Source organism: Pogona vitticeps, chromosome 15, assembly GCF_051106095.1.
Source record: "Pogona vitticeps strain Pit_001003342236 chromosome 15, PviZW2.1, whole genome shotgun sequence".
In the NCBI taxonomy this organism is placed as follows: Eukaryota; Metazoa; Chordata; class Lepidosauria; order Squamata; family Agamidae; genus Pogona; species Pogona vitticeps.
The window spans coordinates 8,933,101-8,956,253 of record NC_135797.1 but is presented as its reverse complement, the minus strand read 5'-3'; the positions used below and the strand labels follow the sequence as shown (position 1 = coordinate 8,956,253).

The 23,153-nt window shown below is 47.7% G+C and overlaps 1 protein-coding gene across 1 annotated transcript; it reads left to right on the top strand.

Moving 5' to 3' along the window:
- Window positions 1-4,457: 4,457 nt before the first annotated feature.
- On the top strand, window positions 4,458-22,894 carry LOC110090510 (solute carrier family 22 member 6-B). The gene is made up of 10 exons (XM_072983758.2): window positions 4,458-4,914; window positions 5,185-5,288; window positions 8,674-8,828; window positions 10,687-10,855; window positions 11,109-11,232; window positions 12,133-12,239; window positions 15,034-15,248; window positions 17,136-17,244; window positions 18,810-19,013; window positions 20,699-22,894. Exons 1-10 carry the CDS (start codon window positions 4,498-4,500, stop codon window positions 20,778-20,780), a joined length of 1,686 nt encoding a protein of 561 aa, XP_072839859.2. The 5' UTR covers window positions 4,458-4,497; the 3' UTR covers window positions 20,781-22,894.
- The last annotated feature ends 259 nt before the right edge of the window (window positions 22,895-23,153 follow it).

The following is a 23,153-nucleotide window of genomic DNA, read 5'->3' as shown; positions in this document are numbered from 1 at the left end:
CCTTCTTGATTAGCATGTTGGCATTTATAGTCCATGAGAGGTCCTCTGAGATGTAAGTGCCCAGAAATTTAAAACTACCAACTCTCTCCACTTCCTCACCGTTTATGTACAGTGGTAAATGTACATTTCTCTTCCTCCTAAAATCAATTATGAGTTCTTTAGTTTTTTTGATGTTAAGTGTGAGATGATTTTCTTTACACCAAAGTATCAACCTTTGTACTTCCTTTCTATAAGCAGACTCATTGTTCTTATTTATGAGCCCCGCCACTGTGGTATCATCCGCAAATTTAATAATTGCATTGGTGTTATACATTGGGGTGCAATCATGTGTGTACAGGGAATAGAGGAAGGGACTCAGCACGCAGCCCTGGGGAGCTCCTGTACTTAGTACCAGGGTTGAAGAATGGTGAGATCCCATCCTTACTGACTGTGGCCTATCTGTCAGAAAATCCTTTATCCACAGGCAGATCTCCTGAGTTAATCCCAGGTTGATCATTTTAAAAAACAAAAAGCAGTGGTAACAGCAGAAGCCGGAGGCAGATTGGACCTCTCCTGAGCAGGAGGTCTGTAAGCGCGATAGGCCTTATGGGAAGGTTGCTGATATGAGTGTTGGCCATTGAAAGGTCTGCGCCACTCGTAGCATTGGTATCGTGGTTGTTGGACAGAATAAGACCAAGCTGTCTTCCGGATCTTAAGTAAATTGTCCATCACCTCATCTGTCTTCTCAATAAACAGGCCAACCCCATCAAATGGAAGGTCTTCAATATGGGACCTAGCATCATCTGTGATTCCCGCTGAGTGCAGCCAAGCATGCCTCCTGAGCGCAATAGCCGATGTCATGGCCTTAGATGCAGCATCAGTTGTGTGATGGGATACTAAATGCTGCTGCTTAGCCAATGGTGTCACCTCCAGGTAAGCACTGAGCACAGTGGCCCTGGTCTCTTCAGGGGCAGCCTGGAGAATTGGCAAAACCTTCTTCCATAACTGTCTTTGATAAGCCCCCATAGCTGCCTGATAATTTGACACCCTCATGACAAATGAAGACAAAGAATAAAGCCGACGGCCCAGAACATCCAGCTTCCTCCCTTTCCTGTTGGTGGGTTTAACTTTTGACTGGTTTCCAGCACAAGATTGATTAGATTGTACTATGATGGAATTAGGTGCGGGATGTTTGGTGAGAAAAGCAGTGTCACTGCCATGCGTTCTGTAGTGGTTTTCAACACGCCTAGGAATCTGAAGAGACGTGGACGGTTGATTCCATGATTCTTTTATGAGGTCCAGCATAGCTGGAATGAAAGCCAAACTCAACCGGGGGGGGGGGAACTTATCTTGGTTAATGTCGTCAAAGATGAGGTCCTGCTTGGCAGGAGAGGGTTGTTCTATATCAAGCTCCAAAGAATCAACTGCGAGTACGAGGTAAAGTCCTCAGATGGAGATGGAGGATGTAGATCAGCGATATCTGACTCAGGAGTTGGCAGATTTGAGGGAGATTCCCCTGAAGCTTCTGAAGGTGGGTCGTGTTCAGAGACGGACGATACGGAAGAACCTCTCACAATAGAAAGAGGTGGAGAAGACGAGAGATGATGACTTCTTGAAACATAGGCTGGAGCTCGAGGAATAGGTGCCAAAGTGTCTGTTTTAGGCAGATGAGAGATTTGTGAAGACACGGTTTGACGAGAAGACTGGGCATGAGATGTCCTCAGTTGCGATATGGAGGACGATGGTACCAAAGGGACATGAGACCGCTTCAGTGGATGGACCGCTAGCTGTGAAACGTCTTGCTGAGATGAATGATGATTAGAAGCTGGCTTGGATGGCAAGGGATCGAGCTGATAATAATCTCAAGGTCGACGCCAAGAAGGAGAGTGCAATGGAGAGAAAGAAGAGGCATAGAGGCAACACACTCTTTTGGGCCTCACATAATTGCCAGGATCATAGTAGGGATCGAGGTCAAGGTCATTCCTATGGTATTGACGCCGATCACCCCTTCGATCAACCTCCACATACAAAGGCTCCTCATATTCTGAGAACACCCAACGTCAAGATGGACGAGGAAGAACTATAACCTCCCGAATTTGAGGATACTGTTGGGCTGGAGAGATGTGCTGACCCTTAGGAGGAGGAAACTGCTGGGGTGACCCCGAGTTTGACAGCTGAAGCACTGTTGCCCGCCCAATTGACATAGGGCTCGAATGGGCCGAGGCTGGGCTGGAGATGACATCAGCCTCGAAATGGTCATGAATAGGTGACAGGCCCGGCATCGATACCGAAGCCTGAGCTTGTGGTGGTGGTACTGAGTTGATCCCTTCAGAAAGGGAGTCCGGATCTGGCAACTCCTGAGACGACTCCTCAGGTATGGGAGTTGGGAGGGAGACTCGTATTGGAGGAAATTCTCTAAGTTGAGCAGATTTAGAAGATTGTTTAGACTTCTGTTTGCCAACAGCTTTCTTAGGATCTTCCACAGATGGTGACCTCGACATCGAGGCCGACGTCGATGCTGAAGACTTCTTCGGTTTAGATGTTTTCGAAGAAGACCTCGGAGATGGGGTAGCAGGGATTGAAGAAGCAGCTGCCTCAGGATGAGGAGTAGTAGTAGGAATCAAGGCAGGCTCCATGGTTGCTGGACTCAAGGGTGTGAGTGATTTTTCCCACAGATATGAACAAAGACTCTGCAAACGGAGCGTAAGGGCTGGTTTGGTTAACTTCGTACACTCCTGACAGGAGTGAGTTTGGTGCCTCTCTCCAAAACAAAATAAACAGGGGTCATGGCCATCCATGAAGGGGATCTTGTTGGCCCACGATGTACACCGCTTAAAGGGACCTGACAAGGTCATAAAAATGTTCAGAAACAGAGTGGGGGGGAAGGAGGGGGAAGGGGAAAGGAAGACTTAACAGGAAAATGTCAACAATTGTCCAAGATCAAAGCCGAAAAATCAGAAGACTGGTTAATCACAACAAAGTCTGTAATTCAAAATCAGAATTGGTAAGCAATCCAGAGGTCAAAATAGCTGAAAAAAAACAAACAGTAGTCTGATAACCATATACTGTAGCCAGTCCAAGGTAGAAATTCTCCAGAGATTAGAAAACGATAATCAACAAACCAGAGCGGAATCAAGATAATGAGAAAAAACAGCTCTAGACATGAAAGAGTGCAATTGCAGTGGCGGAAAAAAGGAACTGAGGTATCATGGGCGGCCGGAGCATGGGCACCACGGGGAAACGTCCTACTAATCACATATTTTAAAGCTCTAGAATATTCCAAGGAGTCCTGCGCAGGTGCAGTCTAAACCCATTTGTGTGCATTCACAGAGGCCACGAAGATGAATAAAGAACTGGAAAAGCTAACAACGTACAAAGACTTGATAATCGAAACCTCTCGCTTATGGATGAAACACACTTCAGTGGTGCCCCTAGCCATCGAGGCTTTGGGAACAATATCAAGAAATTTCACACAGTATTATAAGCAGTTGCAGATCTCAGAAACAACACCACCAGAGCTACAAAAATGGCAATATTAGAACAGCACATATACTGCATCAATATTTAACAGATATGTACAGTACTTAGGTTCTTGGTTAAAACTTGTATCTGTTATATAATAGCAGTCAGTGTTTTTATACTTTTGGTTGACTGTGTCTGTTATTTTTGAATGATTATGCTGTATTAATAATAATAATAATGTCATTTCCCAGTTCTATTTTTTTGTGCTCGTTGTCCCTGTTTCCCTACTCTTTACAATATTTAGCAATGATGTTATCTCTGACTTACAGTGACCTTTTGCGGGGTTTTCTAGGTGTAGAGTACTCAGAAATGGTTTCAACCATGCCTTCTTGTGAGGGGTCCCGGGGACTGTGCAGCTTGCCCAGGACTACCTAGTCTGCACCTTCATCTGGAAAGCACAGTACAGACTTGAACTCCCTGGCTTTGGCAGGCAGGTGCCCAACACACTGAGTGTACAGCTCTTACTTGTATATCAGTTTGGGGTTGCACATACTCCTACTGATTCCCAGCTGCCAGCAACGCTCAGCAGCATCATGTGAAAGTCTGTTCTGACCCTAAATGTATGGAACAGCCAGCTCTCATCCCAGGCCTCTTCACTCCCTCCTGGCATTTTGATGTGCTGACATTGGGCCCACATTGAAACAAGAGAGGGAGTCAAGCACCAGCACTGTAACTCACGCGTCTTCTTGTTACTAAAGGTAGGCCTGGAAAACTCATTCTTCTTCTGCAAACCACTGTAGGCTCACGACACCACCACAAAAATCTGCCCCAGTCTCAGCTTTGGATGCCAGAATTTCACAGAATGGACTGGCTGCTGATATGCCAGCCCTCACATTATTGAGTTTGCTTGGAAGGGGGCATCGGTCACCTGATCTTTCTGGCCGAGCTGCTAAACAATCACTGATTAACCCATCCTGAGGTCATGCTTCCTGATCTCCTTCAGTATAAAAGGGAATATCGTGCCCGGGGCAAAAGTAAAAGCTAAGCTGGTGGACAATGCCTCCTGCGCAAGGCCAACATGACGCCACCTTGTGTGCTGAATCACCGGCGCCCCCCTTATCCTTTGGGGACCTGCTAGAAAAGGTGGGCAGCATGGGGCCCTTCCAGCTCTTCTCGGTCGTCCTTGTCTCCTTGCCCGTCTTGCTTCTTGCCAGCCACAACCTGGTGCAGAACTTCAGCGCTGCTACACCGGAGCACCAGTGCCGCCTCCTGCCGCCTCTGTCAAACGCCTCCCAGAATGGGCACCTTCTCCAGCCTCTCCACCAGAACATCCAGCCCGACAGCTGCCAGCGGGTTGTCTTGCACTGGGCTCTGGACCCCAACCGCTCCTTGGACAGAGAGATGGAGACAAAGCCCTGCCTTGATGGCTGGCAGTATGACAACAGCACCTTCATCTCCACCATCGTCACCGAGGTACGGACTGGGAGCCGCGGCAGGTCCCCTTTGCCCTGGCCAAACCACCACCGGTTGGGTAGTAAATCCTTTCCCCTTTCTATTTGTGTGCTGCTTATCTTTTGAGCCCATCTTTCTTCCAAAGAGGGTGGCATCTACGTGACGCCCCACTCTTTGGTCCTCACAAGGACAAGGTGTTTTAAGTTTCTTCTGGCCGAGGAAATCCCAAGACTGCTCAGATATCTCTGTGGCTGCTTTGTCAATATTATCCCCTCTCTCTGCCACACGCAGTGGGACCTTGTATGTAAGCTGAAGCCCCTCAAGACCCTGGCACAGTCCCTTTACATGGCAGGCGTTGTGGTCGGTGCCTTCGTTCTCGGCGATCTCTCCGACAGGTAAGAACCCGGCATCATCCTATGGCTGCACAGTCCAGCTTCCTACCCAAATATAAAATATTAAAATGAAATAGTTAGTCTTTGAAGTGTCACAACATTTTGTCTTTCTGTTTATTTTTTCTTCTTCTTCTTTTTTGCCTGATATGCTTCCCCAAAGGTCATCATCTCCCCTGGGGCTGTCATTTTGATCAACTCACCCTGTATCCTTTCCACACCCTCAAAGCCTTTCAGGTGCTGCAATTCCCAGGAAAAAAAATGTTGCTACGGTCATAAAAATGTGGTTACATAGGCTGGCCTCTTAAACATCCCTCCCTCCCCCCAAAACAGGGGACATGCATCAACTCAACCCCCCAAACACCCTCCCTCCCCCAGGCAAGCGATGGCACCAAAGTGCATTAAAATGCATGTGCTCGTTTATACTTTACACTGAAGAAGTGGGCTGGGCCTGCGGAACTACAGGCCAAAAAAACCCACAAACTTGCTAACCTTAAAAGACGACACAGGACTTTTGGCTGTATTATATGTATTGGCACCAATTTAGAATGGCTTTCGGAATAGACTCGACTCAAACGAGGAGACTGTGACCGGTGTGTCTGTTGAGTCTGGAGGATGAGCAACATCAAGGTCCCCGATCTCCCTTCTTAGAGTTACTTATCCTTAAATCAGACATCAGCTGATTTCGTTAGAGGACCTAATCAAACGGAGGGCTCACAGGACCCCTGTCATCATAAACACGGTCACATGCTGATTTAGGTCTACACACGATCTATGTAAGGATCAGGCAGGTTTTAAAAACACAGTGGCCACATCTGCAGCGGTGGGACTTTTAAGGACCCAAACCTGAAAGTGAGACTCTTGTGAGGTCACGGAGGCAGGGCAGGGTCCGAGAAAGGAGCAAAAGTTGCTTTGGACCAGCCGATTGTCGAAAGGAGCACCAGGGGAATTGGGGCAAAGGGGCCTAAAGGCTGGCTAAAATCCCATTGACTATATAATGAGATAAGCTAGACCAGGGTAGGGAGTGAGTGCGAGGAAATCGCCGTTCTTGGGTAGCTAGCCTGCTGACAAAATGCAGCAATAGCTGCAGTGGTCATCTTCGCTCCCACCTGGCCTTGCTTACCCAACATCCGCCTGGCACTGGTGGAGTTTCTCCCCTCCCCCCCCCGGGTCCTACAGGCCTGACGGGGCTTGTAGAAAGCTCACCACCTACCCACAGAGCCCTGCTTCCTCCCAAGCCTTTGCACCTCTGCTCCCGGAGCTTAATGGGACAAGATGTCAAAACGCTGGCCCTGCGCCTTGTTCCAAATGGTGGGATTCACACCCACGTCGGCTGCTCCCAACCCTGGATTTTTTGGTGCCGCAATGAATGCCAGGCATAGGCGGCTCATATGATGAAAACACCTCCTTGCTGATCTGTGGAGTCCTGGTGCCACCTGGAAAGGGGTAGACATGGGTTCTAATACTTAAAGCCACCTCATATACAAAATTTTTAAAAAAGAAATGAAAACCAAACTTTTTTTCCCCTCCAGCACAGCTTGCCCTGGAATTTGCGTCTGCATTTGGAGACTCAAAAAGGCACAGCCGTTCCCTGAAATTTCACCTGAAATTTAGCAGCCCTGTTAGGAAATAGATTTTTAGCATATATATATTTTAATTGCATTTTAATTATTTTGCCCTTTTATTTTGCCTTTTTATTGTATTTTAAATACTGTAAGCCGCCCAGAGACCTTCGGGTAGTGTGGGCGGCATATAAGTTAAATAAATAAATAAACAAATAAATAAATTTGCGGCTGCCATTCTATGGGGCCAGTTCTAGCAATGTCTCTGCTCTTAAAAAAAAAAATCAGTCCACCTACTGGCCAGGAGTGAGTTATGTTTTTGCTTGATATTTATTTATTTTAAATATTTTTATCTGATACTTTTAAACAAGGACCCGAGGTGGCTTATGTCATTAAAAAAAGACAATATTTGAAAGCTGAAAACAGTATGTTATTTTTTTTTAAATATTTTTTTAAAAAAGGAATTAAATAAGCATCATAATAACAATGTTTGATAAAAGCATTAATAAAACAGGTTTGAAAACAAGAGAAAGAGCTTTAACCATTTCAATCCAGTGATGTGTATCTGCTGGACTTCACCGGTTCTCTGCAGAATCCTGTTCTGGGGGGCCTGGAAAACTCTCTGGGTTAAGAGAGTGCAGGGTTGCAGGGGAAGTGGAAGAGAAAGACATTCCTAAATCCACAAGAGGCTGAAGTGCCCTGTTAGATCCTGCCCCTCTCCCTTTTCCATGCATCCAGCATGCTTCCCTCCCATTGTCACCCCCACCAGGAAGCTTATAGTAGGATGGCACCACGTGCTACTTAGCAGCTCCAGCCCAACGCATTTTTGTCTGATTTGAAGCAGCAAATCTGCCCCCCCCCCCGATAAAACACATTGTCAAGCAAGCCAAGTTGTTCTAGTTCTATACACTGCACCCTTTCATGACACTCCAAACCTGCAACCGAAGAAGGCTACCTCACTTTGCTTAATTGCCCCTAACGGTGAGCCTTTATTAGAGCACATTGGCCACAGTCCCATTGGGTTTATTCAACATAAACGCAACATTATGTGCTTGGTCATATGCAAGTCATGCACTCCATTGCACACCCAGGCATGTGAGAAACAGCCACACATTTGCAAAAGCTGATAGGACAATTTCCCTTGTTGCTGTTCTTGTGGCATCAACTTGCCTTTAACTTATGGGGACGTGGTGGCGCTGTGTGCTAAACCACAGAAGCCTGTGATGCAGGGTCAGAAGATCAAGCAGTCGTAAGATCGAATCCACGCGACGGAGTGAGCTCCTGTCGCTTTGTCCCAGCTCCTGCCAACCTAGCGATTTGAAAGCATGCAAATGCAAGTAGATAAATAGGGACCACTTCGGGGGGAAGGTAACAGTGTTCTGTGTCTAAGTCGCACTGGCCATGTGACCAGGGAAGATTGTCTTCGGACGAAACGCTGGCTCTATGGCTTGGAAACGGGGATGAGCACTGCCCCCTAGAGTCAGACACGACTGGACAAAAATTGTCAAGGGGAACCTTTACCTTTACCTTTATGAATGAGCAGTCTCCAAAATATCCCGTCCTCAGTAGCCCTGCTCAGCTCCTGCAAGCTTGTGGCTTCCTTAATGGAGTCAATCCATCTTGTATTTGGTCTTCCTCTTTTCCTGCTGCCTTCCATCTTACCTAGCATTATTGTCTTCTCCAGAAAATCTTGCCTCCTCATGATGTTCCCACAGTAGGACATCCTCATCAGTTTCTACATTTTTGCCTCCATAGATAGTTTGGGCTTGATTTGATGTAGGAACCCCTCCGTTCCCTGAATTCAGTGTAACAACGTTGGCCTCTGGCAGGTTTGGACGCAGGCTGATTCTCATCTGGTCGCTGCTGCTGGTCGCCGTGACAGGCACTGGAGCGGCCTGCTCTGACAGCTTTGCCACTTACTGCGCCCTTCGCTTCCTGAGCGGGGTGGGCATCTCTGGGTTCCTGATGAACCACGTCTGCCTCGGTGAGCACCCATCGGCCTGGGCTGGGACACAAGGATTACGCCTTGAAGAGTAGGACAAGCGATATGACGCGTCTCTGTGTTTGGTTTTTTTTTCTTTGCTTTGGGAAGTGGAATAGAGGAGAGACACCCTCTGCCCCTTGAAAAGCTGGGTCTAATTTTAAGAGTCCACTGTGAGCAAACAAGGCAGATCCAGTCTTCCCTTAGTGGCCTGGTAAACAATTAGTGGTGGTGGTGGGGCGGGGGGGAGAGAATTGGCAGGAAAGAGGAGAGAAGAGGGTGTCAGAAATGGAGGAAGAAAAATGGGTGGGAAGAAGAGAGGAAAAAAAGGGAATGAAAGAGAGAGGAAAGGAGGACAGCATGAAAGAGAAGAGAGGCAGGACAAAAACAAAGAAGTATCACCAAATGCTGCATTGGCTTTGTCCACACGTCCGTCCAATGCGATGTTCAGTTTAACCCAGCATGACATGCAGGCCCTGTGAGAGAATACATGGATAGCTGCGCCTTTACTGCTTTGAATTTGCTTTTGGCGTTGCTTTTGCTCACCATGTTTTTCGTGCGGTATTTGCTCTTTTAAATATTGATATACTTACTGCTTTTTTACCTTTAATCTTTTTCTTTTGATCATGCTTGCTAGATAGTGCAATGGCTTAGGTATCTGATTCGGCGTTCCATTCCTCACGGTGCCTCCCGTGAGTAGGGCAAGCCTGTAGGGGAAACAAACAAACACACAAACAAACAAACAATTGTTATGTATCATCAAGTCAAGTTCTGACTTCTGGCCATCCTTTCTGTGGTTTTCAAGGTATAGTCATAAAATGGCTAATCAGTTGCCGGGGGGTCTAACTCTGTCAGCTAGAAGAGGTGTTGACCAGCTTTCCTTGCCTGAGTTTTAGCCTTCCAGGTGGCATGCTCTAGAGCCTTGTGGCGCAGTGGTTAAAACGCTGTACTGCAGCTAAAACTGTGCTCACGACCTGGGGTTCAAATCCCAGGTAGCCGGCTCAAGGTTGACTCAGCCTTCTATCCTTCCAAGGTCGGTAAAATGAGTACCCAGCTCTCGGGGGGGGGGGGGATGTGTAGCCTGTATAATTAAAATTGTAAACCGCCCGGAGAGTGCTTGTAGCGCTATGGGGCGGTATATAAGTCCAATAAATAAATAAATAAATAAATTTGTCCGACTGCAGTTCCCATCACCCCAATCAGCACCTTGGCTTGGATGATGGGGACCTTAACTCAACTCTTCAAGAGGGCTGTTTCCAAGTCATATAACCCCAGCGCCTCCAATTGTGAGACAGAATATCTGGGGAATATCAGGGAAGGTATGAACAGGGGTGGCCTTTTTACCCCAAGATATTGCCACTTCTGGCTAGACTGGCTGGTGGGGGGCAGGTGACAATTAAGCCACAGTGAGGAACATGGTCTGAGAAGGGCTTCTTTTTCTCCCCAAATGTCAAATGGGTACTGTACCCCACAGCCTGCAATCCTTCATTTAGAATTCTGGCCCATCTCAGCCAGGTTTGGATTGCCCTGGGCTGGCGGGAGCCCCTCTGCATAAGGCCGGGCCAACCCTCCCTTTAAACAGAGTAAAGTGCAGAGATAGCGGTGTGGTCGACCATCTCAAGTTGTGCCTTCTGAAGCCCCTGAATATCAATAAGAATAAATGTGCCCTCAAGTCAATTCTGGCTTATGGTGAACCGTTGCAGGGTTTTCTGGGTAGAGAGGTGCTTAGAGGTGGTTCACTATTCCCTTCTTCTGGGACTGTGCAGTTTGCCCACAGGCTGGGTCTTCTGGAGGGCACCATGGAGGTCTTAGCTGGACATAGTCTGGGCTGACGCAGGGTCCATTTCTCTCCTTCCTCCAGGTCTTGAGTGGGTGCCCACCAAATATCGGGCGACAGTAGTGTCCGCACAGAGTTACTGCGCCACAGCCGGGCAGGTGGTCCTGGCGGGCCTGGCTTACGGCATGCGTAGCTGGCGCTGGCTGCAGCTGGCCATCTCCGCCCCGTTCTTCTGCTTCTTTGCTTACTCTTGGTGAGTCTCCCATCCTGACCGCCGGTGCCCAAAGGGGAGGCGGGGACAGGTGGAACGGCAGGAGAGAAAAGAACATACTGGCTGTAGAAATCTGCTTTTCTTCCCTTTTGGCCCCGTGCCAGGCCTGGAGACGCTTTCCTGGTGCAGGGGCCAAATTCCCATTTGATCTTCTCAGAGATATCAAAGTAACGAGGAAAACGGAACAACCGAGCAGCGATTTTCAAAGACGTTTGGAACTTAAATTCCTTGCTAGGTGTCTGTCGGAATCACCACGGTGGCTCCTCGTCAACAACAAGCGTGAAGCTGCCCTGCGAAACCTGAAACTCATGGCCAGGGTCAACGGGAGGAAAGCGGCCGGAGAGGCCATGGTCCTAGAGGTAAGTCGAGCGTGCATAACGAACTGTGTCTGCCCCAGTAATGAAGCGATAAAGACAACCCTAAAAGCAGGACATCCCCTCCTCTCCCTGGAAGAGAATCCCAAGAGGCAGGCAGCTCCGTTGAGCCATGCCCACCAACCATTCCTATCAATTTTCATCTCCACCAGGAGGGGGGCTGTTTTATAAGGCTAATGGGTCTTAATTGCCTATTCAAGACCAAGCTACCCCTGCAAAGACTTTGCAGCACAAGAGGCACAGTGGAGAACAATATTGTCATTGCTGGACAACTTGATCGCCTTCCCCAACTAGTGTAAGGCTTCCAGCTACACTCAGAGGGAACGGGTGTGTGTCTGTGTGTGATACTGTCAATGTCCCTGCTAATCAAAATGTCCCTACACGTTGATCCTGCCAATTCTGGATTTCCTACATGAGTGATTGGCATCATATCTCTTTAAGGACTGGACTGGCACAATTGATTTTTTTTTAAAAAAACGACAACCCTTCCAAAAGCATGCACAGAATTGGGATGTCCAGGGTGCACTGATATCAGCCTGTGTGTCCATTCCTTTCATATGGAGCCTCACGGCAAAGTGGTTGAACACAGTGGAAACCCTGCTCACAACCTGAGTTTGACCCCAACAGACTCAGGTAGCAGGCTTGAGGTTAACTCAACCTTCCATCCTTCCAAGGTTGGTCAATTGAGTACCAATTTGTTTGGGGGGAGGAATGGATAATTAAATTGTAAAATCATCCAGAGAGTGTGTTAAGCACTATGGAGCAGTGTATAAGCAGCACGCTTTGCTTTATGATATGTGTGCATGTGAATATGATATGCGTGAATGAGTGTGTGGGTTTTTTTGTTTTTCGCTCTAATATTCCATTTTGTCCATTTCCCCTTAGATGTTGGAGATACAAAGAGGGAGCAGCTCTCCGGGTGCTCACTCCTGCTTAGACCTCTTCCGCACACCTGGCCTGAGAAGCATCACTGTCTGTCTCATGCTTATCAGGTACCAAAGGATTAAAGCATGCAATGTGTGTGTGTGTGTGTGTGTGTGTGTGTGTAAATGACAACAATGATTTGCATAAAACGGCATATGTAAATTGATATATACAGATGCAGAATTAGAAATGATTTTATTCGTGTAAGCAGAATGGCAGGACATCTCATCCTCTTGGGGAAAGGCATGATTGGGTACCTTGAGAGCTAGCCAAGTCTGCTGATCAGCTGTTTAATTACGGGTGGGTGTCTTCAAGGTTCTTGATCCCCCTTCTTGAGGTCCTCGATCTTTAAGTCAGACCTGGACAAGATCACCCTTTGAAAAGATGGTCCTTTTCTAAAGAGGAATGTTCTCCGTAAGCCATGTGGCCACCCTCACTCCATGACACTCTGTTGAGGGCCCAGAGACAGATTGTGGAGCAATAAGAATGACAGATGCCAGAACTAGCTCCTGTCCATTAGGCGGGCTTTGGGGTTTTTGTGCCCCTGAACTCACTGGCAAATTAAAAGAGAAGGGAGGGCTTTGCTGTCAAAAGACCCCGCGGCTTGGGAGCAGCTAATTTTAAACAGGGACGTGGTGGCGCTGTGGGCTAAACCGCAGAAGCCTCTGGGCTGCAAGGTCAGAAGACCAAGCAGTCGTAAGATCGAATCCACGCGACAGAATGACTGCCTGTTGCTTGTCCCAGCTCCCGCCAACCTAGCGGTTCGAAAGCATGCAAATGCAAGTAGATAAATAGGGACCACTTCGGTGGGAAGGTAACAGCGTTCTGTGTCTAAGTCGCACTGGCGATGTGACCACGGAAAATTGTCTACGGACAAACACTAGCTCTATGGGTTGGAAACGGGGATGAGCACCGCCCCCCAGAGTCGGACACGACTGGACAAAAATTGTCAAGGGGAACCTTTACCTAATTTTAAACAACAAAATCCAGGATTAGATAATCCTTTTGCTTGACTCAACTAAAAGACCATACATATGTTCCTCTTCAACAGGCTATAACTAGGGTGGGCACCAACCCCCCCCCAAAAAAAACCAGGGGTATCCTGTCCATTTTAGGAAAATAAATAGCAACCGCTCTTGGCCTTATTCACTCCCCAAATCCACCCCCTTCTGGAAAGCATAAACTCCCTCTTTCTTTGGGGGGAACACCATATTCTCCTCCTCCGTTTTCTTGTGGGGCTCACCCCCATGCCTCATGGAGTGGAGTGGGTTTGATACCATCTCCCTCTCTATGGACAAAGAGTTGCCAGTCTTCAGGGTGCAGAGAGAGGAGGGGGTGGGTGGGAGAGAACCAGCTTCACATTCCCGGAAGTAAAACCTGATACCATCATACCTCAAGCTGATGCTTCACATCTGCAGCCTCTGTCCTGGATTTTTAGTACAGCCATTCCCAACAGGGGCCTCTTTGGAAGGGGGGCACAGACTAGCACCACCTTGTAAGATTCTTTATGCAATTTATACAATCCTGATTTGGCCTATATTTTAGGTTTTTAATTTTGTTCATGGCCTGTACAGCCATGCTTCTTTTTCTTTCTTTTAAACACTTCTTAATGTGCCACGTGGCGCAGTGGTTAAAACGCTGTACTGCATCCCAAACTGTGCTCACGACCTGGGGTTCAAATCCCAGGTAGCCGGCTCAAGGTTGACTCAGCCTTCCATCCTTCCGAGGTCGGTAAAATGAGTATCCAGCTCGCTTGGGGGGGGGGACAATGTCTAGCCTGCATAATTAAATTGTAAATCGCCCAGAGAGTGCTTGAAGCGCTATGGGGCGGTATATAAGCAGCACGCTTTGCTTTTTTTTTTTTGCTTTAATATTTCCTTTTTTAAAAAACTTTTTTAAACTTACAATTAGTTTTCACCCAATAGTGAAATAGTGCTCTATTAGGTTACAATTATCATAGAATCAGAGGATCATAGAATAATGGAGTCGGAAAGGGCCTGTCCAAACCCCTGCTTAATGCAGGAACCAAATCAAAGCAGATCTGACAGATGGTTGCTCAAAATGCATCCAGCGTTGTAGCCTTCACCACATCTACCGCCTAGAGTGGACGAGTAGTCCAGATAGGCGGGGTATAAATAAATAAATAAATAAATAAATAAATAAATAAATAAATAAATAAATAAATCTTGAGATAATTGGTTCCATTGTCTTACTGCTCTAATAGTTAAGAGGATTTTCCCTGATATTCATCTGAAATCTGGCTTCCTGTAGCTTTTTCCCATTATTACGTGTCCTGCGCTCTGGAATGACAGAGAACAGATCCTGCCCCTCCTCTGCCATTCAAGTGTTTGAAAAGGGCTATCCTATCTCCCCTCCGTCTTCTTTTCTCAAGGCTAAAGATGCCCAGTTCTTTCAGTCTTCCCTCCTCCTAGGGCCTGGTTGGATTCAGATTACAAGCAAGGAGATTTTGCCTAAACATTAGGAAGAATTTTTAGATAGGAAGTGTTTTTTTGATAGTGGAATGGCTTGCCTTCTTAGAACTCAAGAAAGGATCAGTTCATTACTTTTTACAGTCAGTTTTATCACTGTGGGGTTGGGACTCACTAACAGTATAAGAGAAATTTCTCGTGGTGCAAGTGAGATAATTAAAAAAGTGTATAGAAGAAGAGATTTTTTTTTCCAAGTGCGAACCAGGAGTTTGTAGCATTCCAATAGTTTCCAGAATTCCAGTACATGTATTGTTATTTTGAGAAACTGGGGTGTTTTTTTTAAAAAAGCTGCTGTAAATTAACTAGTTTCTTTGAGGGAGGTGCCATTATTACCTTCCCCCGCCCGCTGGACTGAACCCTTCTCTCTCTTCAGCTTCTCCATTAACATGGCATTCTTTGGCTTGTCCATGGACCTCTCTGTGTTCGGCCTCAACGTCTTCCTGGTGCAGCTGTTCTTCGGGGCGACGGATCTGGTGGCTAAGATGGGTTGCGCCTTGATGCTGACCTTGCTTGGCCGACGTACCCTCCAAGTCGCCTCCCTCCTCTTTGCTGGAATTCTCCTCCTGGTCAGCCTTCCTGTGCCCTCTGGTAAGACTGGCCGACAGTAAAATCCCCAGAACTGAAAGCAGGACTCATCCCCAGCCCCGCTTGGGGAGACATCACAGGCAGAACTTTTGTTGTGGAGCTACAGACCTCCTGGTACCATAAAGTAAGCTTCCAGTCCTCATAAAGGGACGGTTTATACAGGAACCTTGGACACTTCCTCATAGGCAGTCCCCTTGTCCGTCGACCTACTTCATCTACTTACTGAGGACAAAAACGGACAATGGGAGAACTTCACATACAGGAGATGATCCTTGCAGAGGTACCTCTCTCTGAGCTACATACTGTATTGTCATTTCCTCCTGCTGACCAACTGCCAAAGAAAAGCACATCTGATATGCAACGTGCAATGTTGCAAATCAGCACTGGAGGATAATCAAACACTTTTAATTCCCCGGACAGTTCTACTTCTAATTGCAGACCGGCCCAGTTTGCTTGTTTCTCTCCTCACTGCCAGCAGCTCTCCTCTGGCATGAAAGGCCTGAGGAAGCTCTACTGCTCTACCCCTGAGCTATGGTCTCTCCACTGATACAGCTGAGGTTACCGGGCAAAATTGTCCGCCCTCCTCGCCCAGTATGGTCTGCTGTGACTGCCAGGGGCTTGCCACAGCTGCAGACCGAGAGGAAAGTTTCTAATCACCTGTGATGTGATTTTCTTCAACTGGAAATTCCAAGTAGGATGGTCAAATTAATTGCACATCTTCCTGAAGCTTCTTCCCAAATTGCATCATGGCACTGCCACCGTCAATCCGGTGAGAGAAGGAGATTTAGAATGTGTAGCCCAACACGTTCAAGCATCAGACAAGTTTTAGACCATGGTGGGAAAGCCAGACAGACAGATAGGGCTGGGTTCCTAAAGGAACAAGTTAGGGCTAGGGGTAGGTGTGAAGCTGAATAGGGCTGGGCTAGGAAAGCAGCCACTTAAGATTTGGGGTTTGGAAAGGTTTGATCAGGCAGGCCAAACCTCTGTATTCTCTCCAGGCTCAGGAAAGGTCCTTGAAGATGCTAGGTCTTATTTCAAAAATGTTTATAAAAGCAAAGGGTCTCCCTAGAAGAAGGGACAGGCTTTTTAGTGAGCAGCTGGTCACTGCTGAAGTCCCGCGTAAAGTTTGTGCTCATACATTTAATCAGCAGCTCTGTTGTGAAGCACGCGGTCTGCCTTTCACAGAGTCACTGCCAAGCTTTGCAGTTCATGGGGAGTTTTAAAAATGAACAACAGTTTCAGATCCGTATTCTGTTGGAAGAAACCCAATTAGTATTAAATGTCACCAGCCTCTGGTTGAGGTGTTATGATGATCCCAACAACACAAAACATTATTATTGGTTTGTTTCCACTTCTATGTCATCCCATTATTGTGAACACTCTCTGGGCGCTTCACAACATACCAATAAAACTATATCATTAAAAAAATCATCATATACAATAAACACAAGAAAAATACAATAAAGACCCTGTTGCTCGCTAAACCAACACACCTACTTTTAAATAGAATTATGAAAATTCAAACACATTTAGACATCTGGTTTGACACTAGTAGAAGGTAGCTATCCATAGTATATAGTTCTGTCTTGATTAGCTTCCTAAAAATGGAGAGGGTTGGTGCCTGGTGAACGTCTGCGCGAAGCTCATTCCAGCGGGAGGAACCATGAGGAGGACCAAGCATAGCAAGCCATGGAGGCAGAGGTTTCTGGTTCCCCTGCCCTCAACCTCCCGTTTCCAGTGAGGGAAACGTGGTGCAGCAGGCACTGAATCTCACAATTGTCGGCTTGCCTACCTCGGAGGCAGGCTCGCTACTGACTGAGAAAGGATTTGGAGGCTATCATGCTGGCATTCTTAATCTGACTGTCCCTCCCTCTCTCTTTTCGGTCCTAGACATGTTGACGGCGAGGCTGGTCCTCGTGGTGCTGGGTAAGGGGGGCCTTGCAGCCTCCTCCATGTGCCTCAGTCTCTACGGTGGGGAGCTCTTCCCGACAGTCATCAGGTAAGCCCAAGGAGCCCCCCAAGGAGACTCGGGTGTGCGGCTGTCTTGACACACAAGGCCTGATCCACTCAGAGCCTTATCGCCTGGATGAGAGGGTGATAAAGAAGAGTGAAAGCAACTTCTGTGGACAAGTAGCACATTGCACCCCGTGTTCCCCAGATCACCCCAATTTTCTGTTTGCCAATAAATCACCACTTTTGTTGCTAAAACCACAAAGGGGTTTAGAAAGGATTTGACAGGCTTTTGTGGAATACAGAGCTGAATAGAACGAGGAAGTACTGCCATTGATTTTCTTAACACTTGCTAGGAGATTTGCCTCTATATTTTGGTGCCTGTAAATGTTGGCCCCGGGCAGTGGGGGGGGGGGCAGGAAGCCTCAGTTCTTCCACCTTGCTTACAGCCTCAGTCTCCCCTTTTTGGCACTTACAGATTATATAAGGTAACTACTAGCAGTGAAAACCACTCATAAAGGCAATTTTAAAAAAATCAACAACAGTCCTGTAATAAAAAACTGGCACGGTAGTTGCAACATTAGATAAAAATCTCATAAAGCACTTGCTTGTCTATACAGGAAGATCTCAGCCATAGGGTGCGATGGTGCCAAAGAAGGTGCCAACCCAGACTCCAGGGCAAAGAATTCCACAGTCTAGGAGCGGCTGCTCTCTAACAACGTCCTAGAGGAATTCTGCTTTGTAGGATTCTTAAAATGCTGTGCGGTGTGGATTCTATTCGAGTTCTGGGAACCGATTGAGTTTGCACACTTGTCTGGCATCTTACGTTCAGACAAACACCACTCCTTCCCAGATGCAGGAGGTCAGATATCTCATGAAAGAGAGAGAAAAAATGTTGGGGGAAATAATGTGGGGTCCATGTTGCAGTGGAACATGGCTCATGGGATCAAAGCACCAGCATTTCTTGGCTAACAGAGGCATTGCCTTTTATCTGCCATATGACCTATTTCCCCCTTTGCCTTTCCAGCTTGGCAACAATCCTTACCATACCCAAGAAGAGAATGTATTGATCTTTTGGCAATGGTCTGTTTTTGTGCCAACCTATCCCGGTTGTCATGCAAAATATTTGGAGGTCCTGAATGAGCAATCAAGATCCCTTAGCCTAACAAAAGACCTAATCGTTACAGAGATTAAAAAAACCAGTTAGGACTGGTTATCATCATCACAGGCATCCTTCAGTCTCGGGAGACTATGGTAACATGCTCTGAATCGAGGAGTGTCCTCTGCAGAGCATGAAGTCTGAGTAAAGGAATATGGAGGATAGGCTGTTACCCAAGCAGCAGATCCCCCCTCTCCACGTTGCTGAAATGGTCCAATGGAAAGGCAAGAGCCAATACAACTGGTTCCAGCAACGTCGCAGGAGTTGGCAGAACGACACGAACTGCCTTCGGGACTCCAGTGTTAATTGATTTAGAAAGCAAGATGAGTGAGTGAGTGAGTGAGTGAGAGAGAGAGAGAAAGAGAGAGAGAGAGAAAGAGAGAGAGAGAGAGAGACCTTAAAGCTAAGTTTGACCCTCTGAACCTGCTTTCTTCCCGTCCTGCTTCCCTCGCCAGGCAAACAGGCATCAGCTTCATCACTATGATGGCTCGCTTGGGTGGCCTCGTAGCCCCGCTGATACTGATGACTGGCGACTCCCACCCTTTCTTGCCTCTAGTGATCTTCGGCGCCACTCCCATCATCTCCGGCATTTCCGCCCTCTTCCTTCCAGAAACACTAGACACCCCTCTCCCGGACACGGTCGAACAAGTTGAAGACAGGTAAGCTCCCCCACCCCTATGGTGGCAAAAAGGTTTAATAGCACACACACTTGTGGCTTACGCCTGTGACGGTGGGTGGGGTGGAAAGGCATGGTGGGCAGAGCGGGAGCAAAAGTGGATATTCATGAAATGAGAGAGAGAGAGAGAGAGAGATGCAACAAAGCAAGCACTCACACATAGACCTGCCAGTGGGTACTAACTCAAACACTGACTCAACCCCTATGGTGCCACTTATACATATATCTTGGATTCCACAATTCAGTTTGGGAATGGGAGAAGGAGGGAGAGAGAGAGAGAGAGAGATCCCACCCCTCAGGTTGGAGAGGTGCCACTTAAGTGGCACCTCTCCACCCTGAGGGGTGGGATCTCTCTCTCTCTCTCTCTCTCTCTCTCTCTCTCTCTCTCTCTCCCTCCTTCCCCCATTCCCAAACTGAATTGTGGAATCTGAGAATAGGCTGGTGGTGAGCCAGTATCTGAGTTAACATCTACCTGTACATAAATCTTGCCCCCAGATGAGAAATGTCCCTGCCTGCTTGTGCTTCTTCCCTGTGTGCCCGGTTTCAAAGCCCCAGTGGTTGACTTATTCCTTCCCTTTCTCCCCCGAACTTGAACTCACAAGGTGGGAAGCGGTGCCCAGGCCAGGTCTTTACAGAGTGTCCTTTAAATGTGTTTTTTTTTGTCTGTTGTCAGCTGCCTTGGGTGCCCTGTGGGGAGAAAGGTGGCATATAAATATTTTAAATAAATAAATAAAATGAATAGACAGAGCGGAGTAGCAGCAGTTGTTAGCACATGAACTGGCTGCCACCATCCCCATCACTTTTCCCCCCGTTTTTCTTTTTCTTTCTTTCTTTCTTTCTTTCTTTCTTTCTTTCTTTCTTTCTTTCTTTCTTTCTTTCTTTCTTTCTTTCTTTCTTTCTTTCTTTCTTTCTTTCTTTCTTTCTTTCTTTCTTTCTTTCTTTCTTCCTTCCTTCCTTCCTTCCTTCCTTCCTTCCTTCCTTCCTTCCTTCCTTCCTTCTTCCTTCCTTCCTTCCTTCCTTCCTTCCTTCCTTCCTTCCTTCCTTCCTTCCTTCCTTCCTTCCCTTAAAAGGACCCAAGGCAGCTTATCTTTTTCATGTGACATCCCCCCTTTTTGGGACAACTATTGGCATAATGTCTGGCTTCAAGGTCTCTAGAGATAGCACAGAGGTGTGTGTGTGTGTGTGTGTGTGTAAGTGAAACATGGAGGAAGACAGGGGGGAATTCAAGAAGCAAAATGCTCTGAAATGGCTGACCTTCCTTCCCCCCCCCCCCGTGCTGCTGCACAGTAGTGGGACAGAAACAGTGTGGGTGATGATGGGGGCAGCATCTTCCCACTTTGGGCAGCAGGCAAGCTTGTTACCAGCATAGCCTGACAGAAACAAACCCCTCCTGCAGGACCAAGACCGCGGCTTCGCTCTCTCCTGCCTGCTTCCCCATTCACGGCCCTTCCTTGCCCTGGTTTTGAATTGCTTTTCCTCCCCGTGCGTGTGCGTCTGCATGTGTGTTTCATTTCGTCTTGGTTCCTGGTGCAGAGCTTCGGCTTGGCACGGACCCCGTTCCCCTTTGTCCAGAGGCTGCGTTTCCCTCTCTCTTCGTTTCCTCCCTTTCACTCGCCCACCAGACGGACGGCCTGCTCTTAATACCTTTTTAATGCCCCATCTTCCCAGAGCCAGATGGAAATCCGGAGCCGTCCTCGGGGAGATGCCGGAGGAGATTGCCACGCACGTCGTCCAGTCGACCCACTTCTGAGCCCTCCTGGCAGACCGGTCGCTCTTTGGGGGATTCGCGAGGGCACGGCTTGTGGGGGCAGAGCGGCAGCCCTAACGGGGGGGGGGGGCTCAAGCCCTCCTGAGGGGAACCGTGCGGCCCGGCCCTTTCGGCGGGCCAAGAAGAGGGCCGAACCTCCGTATTCCAGCTGGGATGGGAACCTGGCGCAGGGGTGGCTGGTGCCCATCGGCTATGGCAGGGCAGGACACAGGGAAACTGTGAGGGCAGGCAGAGGAGACAGCTATGGAGACACGTCCCCCCCCCCAACTGGGCAAAGACCCTAAGTACCAACACATTCCAATTATTTCTGAAGAGCCGTGGTCTTCCGGCCACCAGCCTGCCCACACGGCTGAAGCTGCCACCCGGGGCAAGGGCTGTTGGCCTTTGCGTTTTGGCTGAGCTCCTTAAGGGCCCATCCACAGTCTCTGGCTGTCCTGGGTGGCTCTGGTGTTTCTCGCTCCCGAATTGAAGAGACCATCCTGGGGTGTGCTGGGGGGGGGCGGTATTTGTTGCTGGGCGTACTGGGATGCACTGACACTGCCTGTCTACACCCATCCAGAAGGACTGACTCCTGGCCTGCTCTGGTCCAGCATCGACTGCCCTCCCTTCTCCATCCTCTCCCAGTCTATTCCACTCTCTCCTCCCATCTCTCTTCGTTTCTCCCTCTCCACTGGGAGGAGGGGTGGACATTGGCCAGCAGGGAAAAAAATGCTTCAGGGAAAACATCATCAAAAGCAAGGCAGGGCTACCCTTGACTTAAGCAGGTCTGGAGCAAATTGGAACAGAGCAGAAAGCATGGTGTCCGTTTTTGTCCTGCTTTGACTCTGTTGACACTAGTTTCATTCCTGCATTGTGTTGATGCAATGCAGTGACGCAATACCAGGGTTACAGGTGCAAGGAAAGCTGAACAAGTGGCGAGTGTAGACAGTTCTTCAACTAGTGATAGTATGTAATAATATCCTAGTTTCGTCCACTGTTTTGTACAGTAGGATCTCTGTGTCTACAGGGATTGGTCCCAAGACACCCTGCCCATCCCACCGCGGATGCAGAAAAACACAGAACACTGTTTTAATAGTGAACAATATATACAACACGGCATCTGGCTCTTTCCAAGGGCCAGTTCTGGTGATAACACCAGATGGAAATCTACTTTCTCTAGCTGCAGATGCCATACATAGGATAGCCTCTTGGGCCCCCCTAGTGGCTAGTTCTGGTAACTTCATCATTTTAAAAAGAGACATTTGGGGATTTTCTTTTAATATTTTTCATAATTTTCAGACTGTGGATAAGTCAATCAACAGATACTGATCCTACAGATGAGGGGTCCCTACTGTATGGCTTTTCTGGCAAGGAGGCCGACTGCTAACGGCAAAGGAGAGGAACACGCACGCATGCACGCAAGCACACGAACACACACAGAGTGCACATCATTGTATAACTAGCATTGCAATGATACGTTTCCCATCTTGATTCTGGTGACACAGTGGAAACAGGCCTCGGAAGACGAGTGTGCTGGGATTTTGTGATCAGCAGAAGGAATTCCCCAAGAATTCATTGCTTCCTCCTCACTTATCTATAATCCTCATTGTGGTGGAAGACAATGGATTTTCCTGATGGAAAGGAAGCAGCCCACACTAATTTGCTGGTACAGATCAAAATAGTTGCCTGTGTTTTGGATCTCTTGAGTGCTCAGAGTTCAACATTTAGGACTACATCTCCACTGATTGTTGAGCCCCCATCTTGATGATGCGCTCAGCGCGGAAGGAGGGGACATAGAGAGTTTGTCTCAGTGCTGGGTTGTGAAATGTAGTCAAGACTGGAATAAACTTTGCTCTTCTAGGAGGCGAAAGGCTGACAAGATGGGGAATGTGCTAACTGAATGCCAGATGGGGGGACCACAGGAAATGTTCCAAAACTGTAAAGGGTTCCCGTTGCAGAAAGAGTCCAGGAATACAAACTATGAGTCTAGATGGGTTTGCATTAACCAAATCCAAAGCCTGTGCTCAAAGGTTTTATTCTAAAACTAGTTTTGCAGACTATTTATTTGTTGTCTGTGCCAGTTGATCTCCAGTAAATAAAATGTGTTTGTTAAACAATTAGATGACCTAGATTATTGGGGAAACTTTGGGTCCAATTTCAACTCGGGAGGCTCTCGGAGGTTGTGCTCATTTGAAGAGCGAGCGAGTCCTTGCAGCTCGACCTTGGCACACCCTTGCCTTGGCAGAGTGGGGTCTTCAGTAAAAGCTGCTGCCTGGAAAGTCCAGGGTTGATCGTGGATGTCATGAATTTGATTATGAAAAGAGAATAGAGTTGTATTTCATAGGATTTAGTTCAGAGCTGCAACGAAAAAGCTAG